The sequence below is a fragment of the Pezoporus wallicus genome, unplaced genomic scaffold, assembly GCF_028554395.1.
Source record: "Pezoporus wallicus isolate ANWC-B61680 ecotype Strahan unplaced genomic scaffold, APGP_CSIRO_Pwel_v1 scaffold_13428, whole genome shotgun sequence".
NCBI classification, from domain to species: Eukaryota; Metazoa; Chordata; class Aves; order Psittaciformes; family Psittacidae; genus Pezoporus; species Pezoporus wallicus.
Genome location: NW_026637482.1, coordinates 1,390,175 through 1,408,887, shown reverse-complemented (window position 1 = coordinate 1,408,887; position 18,713 = coordinate 1,390,175). Strand labels below are relative to the sequence as shown.

Here is an 18,713-nt window from a genome sequence, read left to right as displayed (position 1 = left end):
TCTGCAGAGTGAGACTTTATTGGCTTACTTATAAATCCACAGACAACTTTTTATGAGAGAACAATAAAAATATCCCCACATTTTAATGCTTGTTTCGGAGAAACAGTGGTTGAGAAGTCAGTTACCTTAGTAACAGCTAAAGGCACACAGCGGGAAAATGCTCAACTTAATATTTAAACATAAAAACAGATCCAGATAACAGCCAGCTTTCTCAAAGCCATGCTTGGTGTTAGATTTGCTCTTTAAATAAAGAAGTGCCAATCTGAGGAAAGAAAGGCATGCTTGACCATAGCAATTTAACAAAATTCACATTTGAAAACAAATAGCTGTCAGAAAAGATAACATATATTAAAGATATTTCGTAGACAGTCCTCTTCAAGATGGATTTTAATTGATAAACATCATTATCACCAACCAAGGCATTAAATCCCAGTTCCCATCTACACTACCTAGAGTTTTAAAGTATTTTAAGTATTTATACTGTATGTATAAATTATGATCCTGAAAATGCCAGTGAAAGACCATTATCCCCTAGAAGGCCATTAACCACACTTCACAGTTGCAATCAGCAACAAAATTGTTGCAGAAGTGGGTTCTGCAGCAACCTGTCATTTCGTCTGCATGCCAACCATTGCTTTAGTCAATCTGTTGTTAATTATACCCTGAACACTTTACATCAGAGAGAGGTAGAGACCTGAAGAGCCCAAGAGGAAACTGTTGGCCTAAGATGAATTCTGAAAAATAGCTCTGTTTAAACAGTTTTACAGAAAGACTGAATGCTGCTCTGAATGATTTTTTCTGTAATTTTTAGGTGTTTACCACTATGGGGTGGGGGGAGAAAGGAGTAAGATACAATTAAAAAATTAAATTGAGAGCATCGCAAAAACATTCATTTGGAAACGTGGCGAGAGGTAGATGTAAGAAATAAAAGTATGGTAGATGAGTGGGTGACAGAAGAGCATGGGTTCACTGGGCATAGACCACAAGACAGTGGCATTACCCTTATATATACGAAGGGGAGATGAAGGCACTACTGAATGTAAGCAGTAGATGCAATGCTCGAAGACTGTCTTTTGGAGGTAGTGTTGGTGCCACACAAGAAATCGGTTTTCTTCTATAATTAGTTGGGTGACAGGGGCAAAGATAATTTCTCGGCCTTAAATTGGTCCTTCACTGGTAACAGCCACGCTAAACCATGGTCTGTTTGAAGCAGGGTTATTTATTCACCGGCACAGACCAATATAATTCTTCACAGCACTCATCTTTCTCTTTAAAAATGTGCTTTTTGGATAGCAATATACATATATAGTACATACAGGACCTATTACAGTTTGTATATACATTGATTATATACATGATGTTTAAATCAAAACACAATGCTTATCTAAAAATGTGACTGCAGCGTGGCAGGATTTAGTGTATCTTTACAAGATTTCACCTACTTTAATCCTCTGAGCAGGTAGGGTACCTGGTGATAAAATTTGCTATTTGGATCTGATTTACACCAACTAAAAGCAGTCAGATAAGAAGAAGTTTGTGGGTTTTTTTTTCAGGAACCACAACCACAAAGTTCAGATAGACTTAGACAAGAGCACTATGGAAACCACTCAAGGTGATGAGAAGAGAGGGGCTTTTGCTGCATTTTGGCATGCTGAGCTCCAGTAGAAGGATAGCCACTGACCACTTTGCAGACCCATCACTATTAGGATCACTGCAGCACATCACTCAGCCATGGCTTTTCCCCATCTCAGTGAGAAAAGTGGCTCCGTAGAAACCGATTATTCACCACATCATGGTACGTACTCAGAAAAATAAATGACTTCTGCTGTGAGGAGCTGGCCCCTTACAGTGTCTGCATAGTGAGATCAGGGGGTTGGTCCATTTTAATTTATAAGTCAGGTTAAAAAAAGCGCCTAACAATTTGAACTGATTGCAGTTGTTCACTGAATTTTGTTGTAGACAAAGAGTTCATGCTCACTGTTAGAGAAATACATTACTAACACACTGACATTTTTTTTTGTGTTACACAGAAACATTTCATTGCTTATCCACTCCCTTTATTTTAGAACTATGTATTCTTCATTTATATAACCACTGTATTTGCACAGCTGGTAAAATTCCAGATGTCTGTCAGACTGAATAGTTTTTCCACAGTCCTGCTACAGCTAGGAGTAACCCACTGAACCAAAGTGAAGACCTGATGATTAAATCAGGCTGTGTTAGCACATCTTATCTACACATGAGATTCTGACACAGGCCATGTAAGTATATGAACCTCGATAGCCACTGGATGAAAAGTTTCTGACTTTCAAAAACACAGGGAAAAGGCAATAGCAGATATCAGGGTGCAGCTTGTGTATACTAAACCCAGGAAGCCTAAGACAGTCTTAAGATAATTTCATGAGAACAAAACCCTTGCAAGTCACTAATGTAAATTTGGTAACAGAAGAAAATCCAAACATGCCATTTCCCATGAAGCAGATTCACTGGATGCATTTAGGAGGAGCAATAGCATTTCTTAAACATAGAATTTGGCACAAATTCTGTGTCAGTGGAAACAAGCAGTGTCCAAGCCCATAACCTTAACCAGCATGATAAATACGTACTTGCACTTTCTGCAATTGACTTTCTCAACTCACTGTTGTGATAGGGTTACTAGCAAGAACAGGAGGCAGGATTGCTTGTCACATGATTAATACCTATAAAATCACCTGGCTATCAGACAAATTACATGTCTTTAAAGGAGGCAAGCATGTCTCAGATTTTGGTCTGGATTTAACTCTCATTTCTTCCTAGACACCTATGGAAACCAGGGGGGATCTCACTCCCCATTCTTTTTTGTTAGTGTCTTTTGGAGATGATTATGGGCTTTGAGTGTAAAATCAAACAGTAAGAAATAAATCTACATTTCAAATGTCATTATTTCTGAGCTGCAAATTACTAAAAAAAAAACCCAACATCACATACAGATCAGTCTGTTTTTAACTGTGTAGTTTAGCATCCAATTATCACTATGTATTCATTTGTCTACAAGCCTGTTTGGTCTGTATTTAAAGAGCTCCTTAAATGCCTTTCAGGATTTTTCTTTCCTTGCTGGAGATCTCTGGGTATGAGAGGTGGGCTTAATTGTACTGTCTTCAGACTTTATTGAGAAATTCCAAGTTGAGAGAAGCAGGGAGATCGATAGAGTCCATGGTTATGGAGGATGGGTTGAACGGGAACAAAACTGGGAACATGTGCTTGAAGTCTAACAGCAGCTGCGGAGGGTCATTTCGCTCTTGCAAGTGCATCTATAGGAAGTGTAGGAGAAAAAAATTAATTTAGTTGTTGCCTTTTCTTTGCATTTGTCATGTTTAATATCACAAAAGTTTGAGAATGTACACAATTCTAGAGATACCGCAGAAAAAAAAAAGTGAGAATTCTTTTGTTCTCTAATGCCACAGCCATCTTTTCAGCAAATATCTACAGCAACTTCTACAGTGACTGTAGGAAACACTGCTTCAGAAGAACCCAGATACACTTTGTGCATGAACACAAAGCAAGATACAGGGCTTGGAAACAACATGACCCCCTTGTACAGCAGCAGCAGCACTGCATGTTACCTGCAGACCATTTTTGATTCAGCTACTTGGTGACAGAGACATATTCTAGGAGTAGCTGAACATTATTTCCATTTCCTTTTCCTGCCTCCTCCTTGTGAGCATTAAAAGGTATTCGTGTTTCATTTATTTATTTCTCCTTTGTTACCATTTTCTATCTTCTATCTCTGAAGTAACTCCATTTCACTGATGCTTCGCTGACTCCTGCAACCTTATTTCTGTGTTGTGTTGCTACTGAAGAGCTTTGGAATAGCTGAGCTGGGAAAATGGGTGATTATTGCTCATTGTGATTAACAGGCCACTTATCCCTGCAGCTGTATGTTGCAAGTAAGCATGTGCACATGCTTACTTGCACTAAATTTGGGACAACATGCAGCAGCATGCCTATTACAAAACATCCGAGTTGGTAATGACTTAATACAGATTAGTACTTAATACAGTCATTAGTACTATCTCCTCCATTTTAAAGCCCTTGAAATTTACCTGTATGTCTCGAATGAAAGCTACTGTCACGCGCTCTTCAAACTCATTCACCGGAGTGTAGAGATTAAGTATCTTTACAATCTGTTGAAAACAAAATAGGATTACAGACAATCATGAGAAACCAAACTTTTCCAGAATACAAAACACCACTAAAAGCTTGTCTTGTTATAGCCATAACCAAGGACAGGTTAGACAGGGCTTTGAGCAACTGTGTCTAGTGGAAGGTGTCAGGGAGGATCTAGATGATCTTTAAGGTCTCTTCCAACCCAAACCATTCTCTGATTCTATGATAACAAGTCTCCCATGACACTACTGAGAAGCAGAAGTAGCACAGATATCATCCTGGTGTTTCTTTGCTCACTCTAAGCTATGGAGAGCCTTTACAGGCCTATAAAAGCCACTTCTTATGGCAAAGATGGTCATCTGGGAATACACTTGAACAACAGATTTACACAGGGACTCCGTTCAGTTGGCACAGTGACACAGGTGACCACTTCCCAGTACTTCTGATGTCACCTCTGCAAGACTTCTGAAGCTTCCTCACTTCTGCTCCTCCACTACCACCCATTGGCTTCTCAAGAACACATGTTCAAGACAAGGAGACAGAAATACAGGAGAAAGGATCTCCAAGCACTGGAGATCAGCTCACACCTCTCACTTCTTTCCTCCTACACCATTATCAAATGAGGACCAGGCAATCCAGCAGCAAAAAACATGAGTTCATATCCTTCTGGAATGGAGTCTTATAGTTTATGGTCAGAGCCTGCCAGCTTACATGGGTAGTTATCAACTTCCTGCCCCAAATATGAATCTTTGGTGGGCATCCTGCAGACCTAGCCAGGTTAGACCCTGGGAAATGGCAATGTGTGGGTTTAAAATTCCAAGTGTCTGACTTATATCATGAAGTCTTTGGGGCTGGGTTTCAACTTTGCATGTTTCTGGAGCTCCAGTGTCATCAGTGCCACTGTAGGAGAGGAACCATTGCGGAGACCACCACTGACAGGGGTTAGTACTTACCAGTAGTCCTCAAAAGGACAAGGTGCCCCCACCCCTGGAATGGCATGCTGAGTCCAGGCACTGAAGAGCTGGCACCAGGACACCACCCTTTCCCATTCCTTTGGTTATCCTGTGGTGTGAATCTCTGGCCTGCTCCTTACCTGCTGGGTCGTGAGTGATGTGCACAAGGAGCAGATGGCCTCAGCATCTTCTGAAGTTTTCTTTTTCAGCTGCAGAAGCTGTGCTGCCTGAATCAAGGGCTCCAAAGTTTGTGCTGCTCCACTCTCCTGCAGATTTTTCGCACGGATCCATTCCTCCAGCTGGCTTATGTTAAACCTGGGTAAGCAACCAAGATAAGACATAAGCTGACAGCGCAGAGATAAGACATAACATCTGAAAAATCCTCTACATGACTCAAGGTATGCTGCAGTGCTGGTAGATGTGACTTTTTGTGATTCATATTTGTGATACACATGACAAGACAGAACCAGACCAAAGCTTAATACTCAACAACTCAAAGCAAAATCTATATTCTAGGTACCTTAGAAATAGATGAGCTATGTAACAGCTGAGCACAAGAAAAGCACAAGGGCTGTGCTTTTGTACAGCCTTTATGTTTGTTCAGATTCAAAAGTCAATTAAGCTTTTGACAAGCTTTCAAATGATAACAAAATCCTGCAAGATACACAAGTATCTTTGAAAATATTTACACAAAAAATTGCCTGTGCCTGTGTCCACTCCCAGGCGGATGGGGAACATGCAAATTATCCACTGTGGGAAGGAGAGAGGGTAGCAAAAAAAAAAAAAAAAAAAGGTTTAAATCACTTTCACTACGAAAGAAGTTGATAGATTTATGCCAGGGCTGATAAACATTCATGGCCCCTTTGTGGCAGGTTTGCACTAGATGCCTTTTCAAATTTCAACCCTTATTACACCACTATGCTAAGACAGCAATGGGGAATGTAGGCCTCTCATCCCAGCCCAGCAGATCCTTTGCTGCCACTTCTCTGCAGTTCATGAGAAGCTGGAGGCACTGCACACAGGAGCAGGGGTTAACATCTTTAAGGCTGGAGTCTTTGACACTACAACATACAAAAATCAGAGACATGGCAGAAGGAGAGAACCAGAGACTTCTCCATCCCAGTGTCCAACCTGTCCTACATCACCTGCTCAGTCTTGGTGAGAGAAAGGTGGGGAAAGCATACCCCAGAGAAAATTAGTATAACATATATTTAATTCACAAGTGGCACAGTAAACTTCATCACACAGGCATTACACAATGGGGGTTAGATTTAACTGCATCAGTCCTCTGCTGAATCCAGTTTCCCTCCTTACTTACACCATTGCATTTTATTTTCCTATTTTCCACTACCTTATAAAATTAACAAGGCTTCCTTAAGTAGGTACATCCCTGCCCCAAGTCACTGTCCCACCTTAGCTGCATGCCCGTGCTCCACGAGCAGACATCCTTCCTTAATAGGAGGTTGTTCAGGGCAACTGCATTGATCATGTAGAACAGCTGCTTGAAGACCTGCTGCACGATCTCTGGGTCCATACCCTGGTCACACATGATGGTGTGGAATGCGTTCAGCTGGCGAATGATTTCATCTAGGCTGTAGGAGCTGTCACCCTCTGCCATGCTGGAGGAGCGATTTCTGTAGCCCATTGGTTTGACACCAGAAAGCCCTTGGATACTCTCATTTTCCAACACCGCAGACACTGAAAAAGGGGGAAAATGAGCTAAAAGCACTTCTATCCACCTTTTAGTCACTAGAGGCAAGAACTGATCCCTCCATGAGCAGTTCCAAACATGCAGCAGTCTCAGTAATGCAACATGATGGATGCTGTGAGGTCTGAAAGCAGGACAGATCCATGAATTGCTGGTTTACTATGATAATACAAAATAGTTAAAGCACAAAATATATCTATAAGGTCACACTTTTTTCTTCCTTGGTGTTATTACACAGAAATCACTTAAGATGCTGCAGAAACAGGCAACAGCTCTCTTTTGAGCTGTAATCAGTTCTCTCTGTATATCCACCACAGAGCCTTAAATTCTGCAGTTAAAGTGATTAATTGGCTCTAAAGATTGGAAGAAATGAAGATAGATTAGAAGTAATAACAGCCTGACTAACTGATAGAGGAACAGGACAAATTTCTACAACAAGCAGGAGGTACATGCAGTGATGGTAGGCAGTGATGCCATCTGGTATAGCCAGAATTTGTGCAAGGACTTTTGGAGGGTAAAGGGAAAGAGTCCCAGATACAGAAGGAACCAGCCTGGGAGCTCAAGAAATACACTAGTAGCTAGAAAATATAAAGCACTGAGAACAACCCCTCAATTAGCTTAGCGATGAGGAGGACTAATGTAGATGGGGAGGCAATTCTTCTCATACTGGCTCACCCTGGCAAAACAAGGGCTTTATTAGTCTCTTTTTTTCTCTTCCCAATTCTCTCCTCCCTCATAATGTGCATTTCCACCCATAAAAAGCTTAACTGTGAACATGATATGGAGGAGAACTGTGTTCCTACAGACCCACCAGCACCACCTCACCTCTGTCACCACCTCTCCAATAGAAATGAAGGGGGTATAATTTATCATTGGGGGGTGGGAGGGGGGATCCCTCATCTCTATTAGTTTCTATCATAGGGGAAAATATAAATTCATCCAGGTCTGCCTCCCTAACTCCAGGTCACTGCTAACACAAGGACCTCCTCCAAACCAAGCCCTTATGTTTTGTAACATATGCCTTCTGACCAACTACAGGCTTTTCCTTTATGGTGAGGTCATTCTAGCACCATACAAAGGTCTGAAAAGCCCTCAGAGTAGATAACTACGGTGAAAAAAAAACCACCCTCCTAAAGGCTAATGTGAATTTACCAATCATGTGATGGAATGTGCCCTCTGCTATCTTAATGAGCTGCTGGTAGATCTGGATGGAGAGGTGGTCCAGCACCTGGCGGTATTCAGTCAGGTCAAAGTTCTTCAGACAGTGCTCATTCTGTTTAGGCGTATTTTGTGTCATGAAACCCTGAATGAGAGATTAAAACACCTAGTTTCATTATTCCACCTATTTATAGTCCAGTAAACCACTCTATTAAAAAAAAAGCAACAAACAAACAAACCCTTACAGTACAATATATCCAGAGATGTTACCAAAGGACATTGTTACTCTATTATAGGAAAGATCTAGACTCATAAATCACCTTTGATTTACTCAGCCATTTGTTCATAAATTATTACTACAGGTCTGCTTTTTGAAGAAAAGTACCATTAAGTGAGAAGTCTGCCATTTTAGCTTTAGCAAGGAGCAACATCTGTATTAACTGCAATATATATATGAACTAGAAAATGACATTTCAGTCACTGAGAAACTTTTTCTAGCTATTTATCCCTGTAAGTCACAATTATTTATGGGAAACCAAGTATTTTGAGATTGATAGTTTAGGAAATAATTTAAAGAAATTTAACCACATGCTGTATGTTTTGACAATATTTTTAAAGATCTGAAGTGTGGAAATCTCTCCAAGTAACTGAATTTATTCCCTGCCTTTTGCTGAAGCAGCAGCTGACCTCTGATCCTGCCATGGATGCTGTAGCCACAAGTTCTGGGCTCAGACATTAGTGCTAGTTTTGCTGCCAGAAGCAAATGTGATCTAACTTAATTCTGTAATCAGCACAGCCACTTTAATTGCCTGTTCATATCGTTTTCTTGTTTTGACACCAATTGATAGCTATGAAACTTTTTCTGTTGTTTGCTGACTAGTAAGATATAAAAATACAACATGTACAATTTGAGTTGACTTCAGAATTTCTCCATTTTTCTGAAAAATTCTATTTGCATTGCCAGACTGCATTTAGCTTGGGATTTCCTTTCAAACCTGTTTCCTTTCAGATAGGTTGGATTTCAGATGAAAGAGCAGCATTTTGAAAACTGTTCAGAATTATTTTTCCCCTTTGCTTTTCCACCAAATTATCAACTTAACTTGCAAATAGTGGTTCACTTAACATAGTAAATTATAGCAAAGAATCTGAAATTTAAGTTTGGGTTCCCTTTTTTTCCTACCCTGCTGGTTTTCTGGGGATTTTCCTGAAATGTAATGTTCTTATCCAGGCAGAAGAGGGCGAACAGGAGCTAAACAATGAGTAATTATCATCGAAATTAATTTTCTTTTTAATTTAAATCTTGGAAGTCCAACACTGAGTTTTACAACCAGTCATTATCTTGTGAATGACCTGAATAGTTAATTTGATTCTATGATTTTTTTTCATTTATTCTTAAAAGCTTCATTGCTTAATATATCTAACACAAACCAAAACTAAATGAGAAATGACGTATTTAGCTCTGTTGAAAATCTTAATACCCAGAACATATGGCTATAAGGATGGCAGTGTGTGATGTACTAAGAGGACTATTACGATCCGATTTTCTCAGATCAGCTATAATAAAACTTATTTCACTTATGAAATATTACTAAGGTGGCAAGAAATGAGAGGATTTATTTCCAAAAGCTTACATTATGATTTTCATTTTTGCCCTCTCAAAGTGTGGTTATTTTGATCTAGTTGAACAGAACAGGAAAAAAACTATCAGTAGAAACGTTAAAAAAAAAAAAATTGCAAAATTTGGGACAATTTTCCCCCGCCTAAAAGTCATGGTTAATGAAAAGCTGCAGGACCTACTAGAACTAGGAGATCAGCCTTCAAAACACCCTACCAGAAGGGAATCCCCTGTTTGGACAAATCAAAGTGCATGGTTGGCTATGAAATTTAAACTGTTCTGTTGCATGTGATGTAGGGTTTGTGCCTTCAGGTCTCAAATGTTGAGATCAAATATCAGTGCAATGCCTCATGAACATTTGGTCCACTTCAGACTACACAGAAGGGAGAAATGTTTCACCATGACGGTGATTGCCCAGAGAAGCTGTGGCTGCCCCATCCCTGGCAGTGTTCAAGGCCAGGTTGGACACAGGGGCTTGGAGCAAGCTGCTCTAGCGGAAGGTGTCCCTGCCCGTGGCAGGGGCTTGGAACTGGATGAGCTTTAAGCTCCTGTCCAACCCAAACTAGTCTGGGATTCTGTGATTCTAGAAACTGCCTCATGTTATATCCAAATTAACCAAAGAGTGAAGTCAGAGATGATCCCTGACGAGGGAAGCCACTAGACCCAGGAGACCTGACAAACCTTCCTGGAGGAATACCAACAAACTCAAGATCAATGATGAGTTTCTTACCGCATCTCCGCTGTACTGCTTTAAACAGTGCAGGAGGCGACGTGTATTCGCCAGCCAAAACGATGTCATCTCAAAATCATTACTGTGTTTCTGGAGGAGCAAAATTAAAGGAATGTGAGACTCCCCTCCTTCAGTGGGGGATGCTGGCATAGCAAAACAAAATCATTTTGAGTTTCCTCATTTAGAATCATAAAGCTCTCTCTCTGCAGATGGGCAATATTAGCCATTTGTTCCCTGCAAACATTCTATTTTTAATCTGTAAGTGCAAACAATTATATTGCTAGAATATTAATTCTCCTTGTTCTTTTAAAAAAGGAAGCCATAAGAGTAATATGGTTTGAAAATCACTATGAGAGCTGAATATCACACCTTTTGACATGCTTATTACCAGCTTAGATCATCTCAACCCCAGGACAAGAGAAAATGGATACCTACCTTCAGCACTCTCTTAATGCCATTGATGGTGGAGGTGAGCAAGGAGTGCACTTTCTGGTCATCATTGATGTAATCCGCATGTCTGATGCACATGTAAAGGATATAGGCAGGAAGGCAAGGAACAGTAGCAGACACCGCCTGGGGCTTGAGATCTAGAAGGTTTAGTGAGGGTTTTTTTTGTTTGTAAATCCTCTCAAAATTCACCAACTAGCAGGGAAACAGTGAGCACCTGAGCTGTACTTGTAACCTGGCAAACCTGTCTGCCCCAACCCTGGGAGGGCTAGAGTTTGGCTCTGTGACTTGCATCCCTCTCTGCAACATGGACGCAGAACCAGAGGTACAACTGCAGGACAGATGGACCTGCTGGAGCCTGGCAAAGCAGAAAAGTTGCAACACTACGCCTCAGGAGAGTAGCCTTGTCTGCATTGAAGTTTTTGACAGCGTCCCATTTCACCTTATGGATGCATAGGTAGCATTAGATCTTACTTACCATATAAAAGCCTACCCAAGAGGCACACAAACAACCTTAGAAAAGCCTCCTAAGGCTTTTAGGACTTTCTCCTGCAGAGTATAACCCCCACCACTGAACTCATGACGTAGTAAATCCTTTCCTTTATGATACTGAATCCTAATGGCAGCTTAGGGAATTTGCAGCTTCTAAAGAAAAAGCCTGTTTGATTAGGGGAACTTCAAAGACCACAGCAATGGGCTAGCACTGCTCTTTGAACACTTTTTATATCCTTACTGGTTTCTTCTGGGGTTAGAGAGGGATGGTAAATACTAACACTTTAGCACAACTTCCCTAACAGCATTGAATAAGGGGATGCTACAGCAATTCCGATCAGACCTTCAAGCACAAAGGAGCTCCCAAGTTTATTATCTGTTATTTATCATTATCATCTCATAAACCAAACTACTTCTGTTCCATTGCTGCACAAAATCCACAGGGTCTATCCTTTGCTATCCCCTCCCTATCAATTACCACACTGTATGTAGTTCAGCAAGTTACTGCCTGCCCTACAGCCTCCTTTTTTGATATTTTTTTTTCCTATTCCTAAGGATTATATCCATGCTGGTCTACCTACTTAGTGCTGCACTGATCTGCCTACCAAAACTGCTGTCACCACAAACATGCAGCCCTCAGAAAGGATTAATTTAAGAAGATCTATTTGTCTACCTTGAGATCTCAAGTTTACAAACTCTCCCACTCAAGAGAAGAAGGAAACAAGCAAGCTCCTCACCTGTAATGAGGTTTTGGATGAGAAGTGGCTCATCTTCCTTATAATATTCCAACATGCCCTGAAAATTTTTCTCCTTCCTCTGAACTGCAACTTGCATGTGACATTCACGCTGCCTTCTCTCTGCTGGTACCACAGTCTGGAATGCTGTGAAGAGGAAAGAGCATGAAAGGTGGTACCTGGCAATTGAGAACTTTTCAGTTCCTCCACAGCCCTAGAGCAGACACCAGGACAAAAAAGTTATATATTGTTTCCAATAATGTCATTATCTTCAACAGACTTATAGAGATATAAAGGACCAGATCTTGAATTACCAGTCAGCAGTAGTTCTGACTCTGAATGAAAGAAAGAGCACAAAAGCTGGATTTAAGGAGGGAAAGATGAAGTAATTTTTATTTTCTAAGGAACCACAGGCTAGAAAGTAATAACTCTGTGGGAAACTTTTTAGTGTATGGCTTTCACAGAGAGGAAAAAAAATAGCCAGACAATGAAAATACACTGAAACATCGCATCTCCTGGCTGGCTGTAAAGCTGAAGAACCATGGTGGCACACCATTAAACACTGTGCTTCCATAAAAGCTTAATAAAAGAGAAAGGACCAGCACACAAGTACTGCAGGAAACAGCAGCCTGCTGCATGCAAATTACAGTGACAGAGACCAGCTGTGTGAGCTATGGAAGCTCTCCAGTTATTCAGCTTAATTTCACTTAATGCCTAGTTTTCAAAAATTAGCTCATGAGAATGGGGATCTCTGACTAATCATGGCATCTCCAGAGAATGGGAAGGTCCTTCTATACAACACAGATGTCACATCTGAGATGTTTTCTGATCAAGCAGAATATATGCATAGATTTTAATCCTAAGTGGTTTTAATTCCTCCTTAAAATTGCCATATCAGCACACTTGCCTGCTAACCATTGGTATCCTCTCTCCATCTCCTCGTGGGTCACATCATCAACAGCAATGAAAGCAAAAAGGTTCCTTTAAATACCCTCCAAACCCTGATACACCAAGTGTCAGACCATCATCTCCACCAAGCGCTCGTCCCCCATCACTTCCTGGGCCCACTTCAAAGTTTACCATGTTCAACAATGTTAACAAGCTAAAGCTATAGCAGTGCAGCTGTACTTGCTCGAAGGCAGCCTAAGCATGACCCAGGAGCACCATTTGGACATTCGGTTCCCTGCTGTCACGCCAGCAATTAGCTCAGTGCTTGCTCCTAGTTCAGTGCCAGAATGAACAAAATCTTACAAAACCTGCAGGGACCAACCAAAGGCCAACCAAAACCTGCAGGGACCAACCAAGGCCAACCAAAGAAGCAAAACCAGACTGCTGCTCCTGCACCCCAATGTCTACTAACGGCCAAGTCACCTTGAAAATCTTGGACCTTCTTTATATAAACCTTCAGCTCCTTCTTCAGCTTCTTCTCATTCTTTTCCAACTTCTCTAGCAATTCTTTAAGATCCTGAAAAACAGAAGATGCATTGGGTTTAAAATAAAACATTAAGCCCAAGAACAACTCTAATGGGGAGTTTGCAGCAGGCGATACTTGCAACACACCACCCAGAGCATTTTACTCCTGACTTTTAATCATGTAAACAGTTCCAACACTACTTACATACTAGAGTTTAGAAAGGCAAGAAGTCCTCACCTGACCTCAGAAGTGACCAATGTTCACTCCAGATACAGGAGGTGAGATAGGAAAGATTTATGACCAGCCAAGGCCAAGTTTTTGGAGTTAACAACTGCCCTTCCACACTCCCAATAAATGCAAGTAAGAAGAAGGATTGTGTTATCTGTGTGCATAACTACACGTTACAGTGATCTCATTTGTTAGGCAGTGCCACAAAGTGGACAGGCTTAAAGAAGATGAAAAATAAAAATAAAGCACCTAGGAAGTTACAAAAGTCATACAGCCATTGAACAATAGTCCAAGGCCAAGTACCAACACTCCCCAATGCTCCAGTGGGAGATGCTGAAGGATTCTGCAGAGTTCAGGAGGTGTGAAAGTGACCCCAGTGCCTTTCTTCCTATTCATGGTACCTATCTCCTTTCTCTCAGCATAGCTTTTTTTTCTTCTTCCTTAGGCTGTGTTTTTAGTACAGCCTCTTACCAGATTCTCATTGGTGAGACGTGTAATTTCTCGCTGGAGTCCAAACTCCACCTGAACCTCTGGAGAGAGCTGCAGGGTCTGCAGGAAAGACTCCTGCTGCTTCTCCATCTCTTCTTTCATTGCGTCCATCTGGTTCTTCAAATCTTCCACCTCCTCTTCATGTTCTCTTCTCTGATCCTGTAGCTGTGCTTCCAGCAACCTAAGAAAAGGACCACACCTATCAGCCTGTGTTTTCAGCATTGTGGTTGTAACCACCATTTACATCCTTCAAAGCTGGCCAACTTGGGAGATGTTCCCAGTCAAATTCCAATAAAACTGACACAAGATGGGATATAAGGAAGAAATTATTTACTGTTAGGGTGCTGAGGCACTGGAATGGGTTGCCCAGGGAAGTTGTGAATGCTCCATCCATGTCAGTGTTCAAGGCCAGGTTGGACAGAGCCTTGGGTTGGCCTGGTTTAGTGTGAGGTGTCCCTGCCCATGGCAGGGGTATTGGAACTTTATGATCTTAAGATCCTTTCCAACCCTAACTATTCTATGACTCTATGATTCTAAAGGGGTGCTGTGGCTATCACTGGTACATTTGTCTGAAAATTGTCTGTCATTGCTATACTGAAGATCAAATACTTGTGAAATTAAGAGTAATGAGATCAAAAGTCTGGCTTTTTTTTTTTTTTTTAAAGGAAGTACAAAAACCCCAACAATTCCAAGAGCTGTAACAGTATCACAAATTTGAGTTCCTTTACTCTTTCCATTAGCAAAAAGCAAATGCATGGCAAGAAATCCATGCAGATCAACACGTATGATCTTTTTGCAAAAGCTCAGCTTGAAGGGCATTTGTTTTTGTGCTCATTTCCTTTCAAACTTTGGTTCTTTACTCCTGTAGTAGTCTCTAAATATTAAGAGAATCCCAGACTGGTTTGGGTTGGAAGGGAGCTTAAAGCTCATCCAGTTCCAACCCTCTGCCATGGGCAGGGGCACCTTCCACTAGAGCAGCTTGCTCCAAGCCCCTGTGTCCAACCTGGCCTTGAACACTGCCAGAGATGAGGCAGCCACAGCTTCTCTGTTGATTTTCTGTCATCTTCATCAGTTCCTGCTTTCAACATTGCTACTGACTTTGCCTGGACCCTTCAGCAGGGAGAAAAAAGACTTCTACTCCATAACAAATTGTACCTCCATGACACACACCTGACAGAAGCCATGAAAACCAGCCCTTCTCCCACTTTTAGGTGGGTACCAGACTTTAATAATTTGTCCTGCCAAACTTTCCTACTCCCTCTTCCCCTACTCCAGGTCTCCTTCTAGCCGTGCCCTGAGCCTGTGCACAAGGACAAACTTGGGCAGGAAAATGGCGAACTAAAGTATGCTATTTAGTGAATGCATTAACCAGCTATTTCTTAAAACCATTAATCCAAGGGAAGAATGATTCATTGCTTGGATGTTAACTCCCCTCTGTACACACCTGATGGGAATGTTGATAAACCCACCAAGTGACATCGTAAAGCGTATTCCCTGCCCTCTGGTAAATGGAAATCTCCCCATCAGTCCCCCAGCTCTTTCAAGAAGACCAAAGAAAGTGACTCCAGAAGCTATGAGGACTCTAATGAAGGGCCAGCAAACGCAAAATACTAGTCCCAAACACAGAGACTAATTAGTCACATTACACAGGGTGATGGTGGCAATGAGGAAGATTGACAGAGAGGGATAACCAAGTCGTTGTCCTTCCTGTAGCTCATTGATGTGCTCTTCTGGGCAGAGCTACAGACACTACACCCCAGGCTCATGGGCTTTGTGTCTTTGTGACACTGATGAAAATGGAAATCCCCAAAGATGAGGAAAACTGGTGTTGACAGCTTCACATTCACTCAAGACACACACAGACATGGAGCTGTGCCAGTGGGAAAAAGCTACAACTCTGGGAAACTCATGGAGAAACTAGGAAACTCATGGAAATTCACACCTGTGAGCAGTTCCCCTGCAGGAACAATTAAGCATGGACTATTTTTACTGTTTTGTTTTTTAAAGCCTGTATAAAAGAACATATACTTTCTACGAAAGATCTCTGCATAAGAGGTATTAATCATGCTCCGAGAGCATGGGGTTTGTTATTGTTATTGGAAGATCTAAATAACCCAATCTCTACTCCTATTTTCTCCATCCCAGCCAAAACCAGCATATCCAGCAAAGACAGAAAATCATGTTTTCCTGCTATAGAAACCTTGTCAATAATGCATGGAGTCTCGTAATCATGTCAGGAGTTATATTCTTAATAGGCTTGGAAAATACAGGCCCACCATGAAATTAATATTAAGTACTTAATTTCCATTTTATTTCTTCACATAGGTTCAGATTAACAGTGAGCCGCCTGCAGAAAAACATCCCCCTTCTATAAATTTCCTGTATTGCTTTGGAAAACAGATGAATCATCCCTCTTATTGTTCCTGTTATTGTTTGGTTTTACTCTGATGCCTATATATCAGACCACTTTAGACTACTTCTACAAAAGGTTTGTTTCCCTCTCTATAATGTCCTTAATCACCTCATTTCACCTTTTATATATATATATTTGAATATATATATATATTTGAGCCTCATAATCACCCTGTAGAAGAGCACAGATTAATTAACATTTAATTATCAGCTATTCCAAGCACCAGGTTGAGCCAGGAGAAGAATCCAGGGGTCCTTCTGCCTAGCTGTATTTCTAAACCTTCATTAACTTGGAGGTGAGAGATCATTACAGAGCAAGCATCATCCCCAGGAGATACGGAATTTGCAGGTACTGCCCCTGTGTATCCCGCTGGATATTTGCTCACTAGATCCAGACATGGGAAGGATGGCACTGGGTGTCCACCTTCCTCCTTATACCTACAGGCAATGCACGGATGGGAGCACACAATCATGCAAAGCAGACAGCATCGCAATACAAGCGCGGGGACTCTACTTCTGACATGTCAAGAATGGGGAGAAAGCATTTTCAGGAGGTGTCATGTCTTAATGCAATTTGCAAAAAAACCCAAACAAATTCCATCTAAAAAGGGGCTGGGTTTTCTTTGGCATCGTGGATATTACAGCTTCCCAACACCTTTATCTCACTACTTCCCATTAATGTAATAGAATTCTCACTGAACCACAGATCAGGCATTAATGGCAACAGCCACCAGCAGCAATGCCCAATTAGAAACACAACTCCTCTGAAAATTAGAGGAGGGTCTCATTTCCTCCAGATTCCTACCTCTGGCTGCTCCCAAAGAGGACAACAGTTTCCTATAGAGGACAACAGGACAACAGCAGAGGAAGGGAAAGAAACAAAAAGGCAAGTGAAAGGGGGAGAGGGGAGAAGCAGCAGGGGGAAAGAGAAAAGAGAAAGTGTTTGACCTGGCAACTTGCTTTAAACCTTGATAAGCCAAGCCGAGCTCTCCATCTTCATTGAGATACCCCCAGTCCTCAGTCATGCTAGAAATAACGGACAGAGAAAGGAAACAAGAAGGACAGAGAAAGACAAAAGGTCAATTGCAATAGAAGGGAAAAAGGTGCAGAACCCGTATTAATTTAGTTTTTAAACCACACTTTCATTACACTGTATTTCCTTTTCCACCCTGCTGAAGGAGAAACATGCCCTGCCTGTGCTCCATATGACACCCCTGGTTGGTGAAGCTTTTCCTTCCTCCCCAGCTATAAAACATGTCCTTGTGCATTCCCTTCCTGCCCAACCCACTGCAGTTAATATGGGAACCCAACATCATTTGGGTTGGAAAGGATCATCGCAGATCACCCAGTCCAGCCTTATAGTAGGTTACCATCATTCCTGGGATGTTACTACTTTTACCAAAAAGCCTGACTCCTGGATTTCAGAGCCTGAGTTTTTCTTTCTGTATGACTAAACTGTTTCCATATGACTGCAAAGAAAATTTGGGAAGCCCACATCACACCAGCTGGCTTTAAAACCAGGGAGGAGGAAACAAGGACTGTGAGGGATAAATCAGAGAGCAGAAGTCAGCACAAGGGGTAAGGAATTGCTGCCCAAACACAGACAGGGTAAAATTAAAGGCACAGAATGATCCTTAGCAGCTCCCAACAGGCTGCTCCCTGTCCCAAAATTAAAGCTGGAACAGCCTGCAAGCACTTCCAACCTACAGTGCAAACACAACACAACCCCCTATTTTATTGCTTACTGATCACTTGGAACAGCTTACTTCTCTTCCAGACCTTCTATCCTCTGGCACATCTCACTAATAAGACATTTTAAAAATGAGTTTCTCCATTTCATTCCTTTTGCAGCAGCTTGCACTGATCTAAATAATACTTGCACTGATCTTTCTACTAAATAAATTTTCTTCCTTGTACTTTAGCAGGATCAATCATCAAGTCAAAACCATCAGCCCTTCCTCAGAGCAAACTTTGGTCCAAACAGCCCTTGGGCATTTGTTTCCTTATATCTTAGGTAGAAGGATCTTTATATCAAATCTCTCCTATACCCAATCCAGGCAGAAAAATGCCTCATGTCTCTTGTCACTTAAATACTAAAAGATTCCTTTTAACAGTTGAGTTTTTGTTGATTTTTTTCGTGTTTTGTGTTTTTTTTAAGGTCTAAAAGGCAGGAAACTCATTCGTCTT

The 18,713-nt window shown here is 41.3% G+C and overlaps 1 protein-coding gene and 1 long non-coding RNA gene across 3 annotated transcripts in view; one reads left to right on the top strand and one right to left on the bottom strand.

Annotated features, from left to right (window-relative positions):
• The first annotated feature begins 1,375 nt into the window (after positions 1–1,375).
• On the top strand, positions 1,376–3,728 carry LOC130597294 (uncharacterized). The gene is made up of 2 exons (XR_008971713.1): positions 1,376–1,795; positions 3,444–3,728. It is a non-coding gene; the product is annotated as an uncharacterized LOC130597294 (long non-coding RNA).
• Positions 2,773–18,713, bottom strand: part of MYO5B (myosin VB) — a 151,790-nt gene continuing 135,849 nt past the window's right edge. The window contains exons 30-40 of one of the 2 annotated variants that reach the window (XM_057405669.1): positions 17,475–17,552; positions 14,097–14,295; positions 13,355–13,448; positions 11,987–12,130; positions 10,746–10,897; positions 10,311–10,400; positions 7,960–8,110; positions 6,512–6,797; positions 5,240–5,414; positions 4,083–4,163; positions 2,773–3,290 (exon numbers count right to left, since the gene is read on the bottom strand). In XM_057405669.1, coding sequence (XP_057261652.1) covers positions 3,138–3,290; positions 4,083–4,163; positions 5,240–5,414; positions 6,512–6,797; positions 7,960–8,110; positions 10,311–10,400; positions 10,746–10,897; positions 11,987–12,130; positions 13,355–13,448; positions 14,097–14,295; positions 17,475–17,552 — 1,603 coding nt within the window. In that variant the 3' untranslated portion in view covers positions 2,773–3,137. The remainder of the gene's footprint in view (positions 3,291–4,082; positions 4,164–5,239; positions 5,415–6,511; positions 6,798–7,959; positions 8,111–10,310; positions 10,401–10,745; positions 10,898–11,986; positions 12,131–13,354; positions 13,449–14,096; positions 14,296–17,474; positions 17,553–18,713) is intronic. The other variant, XM_057405670.1, reaches the window with a different exon arrangement.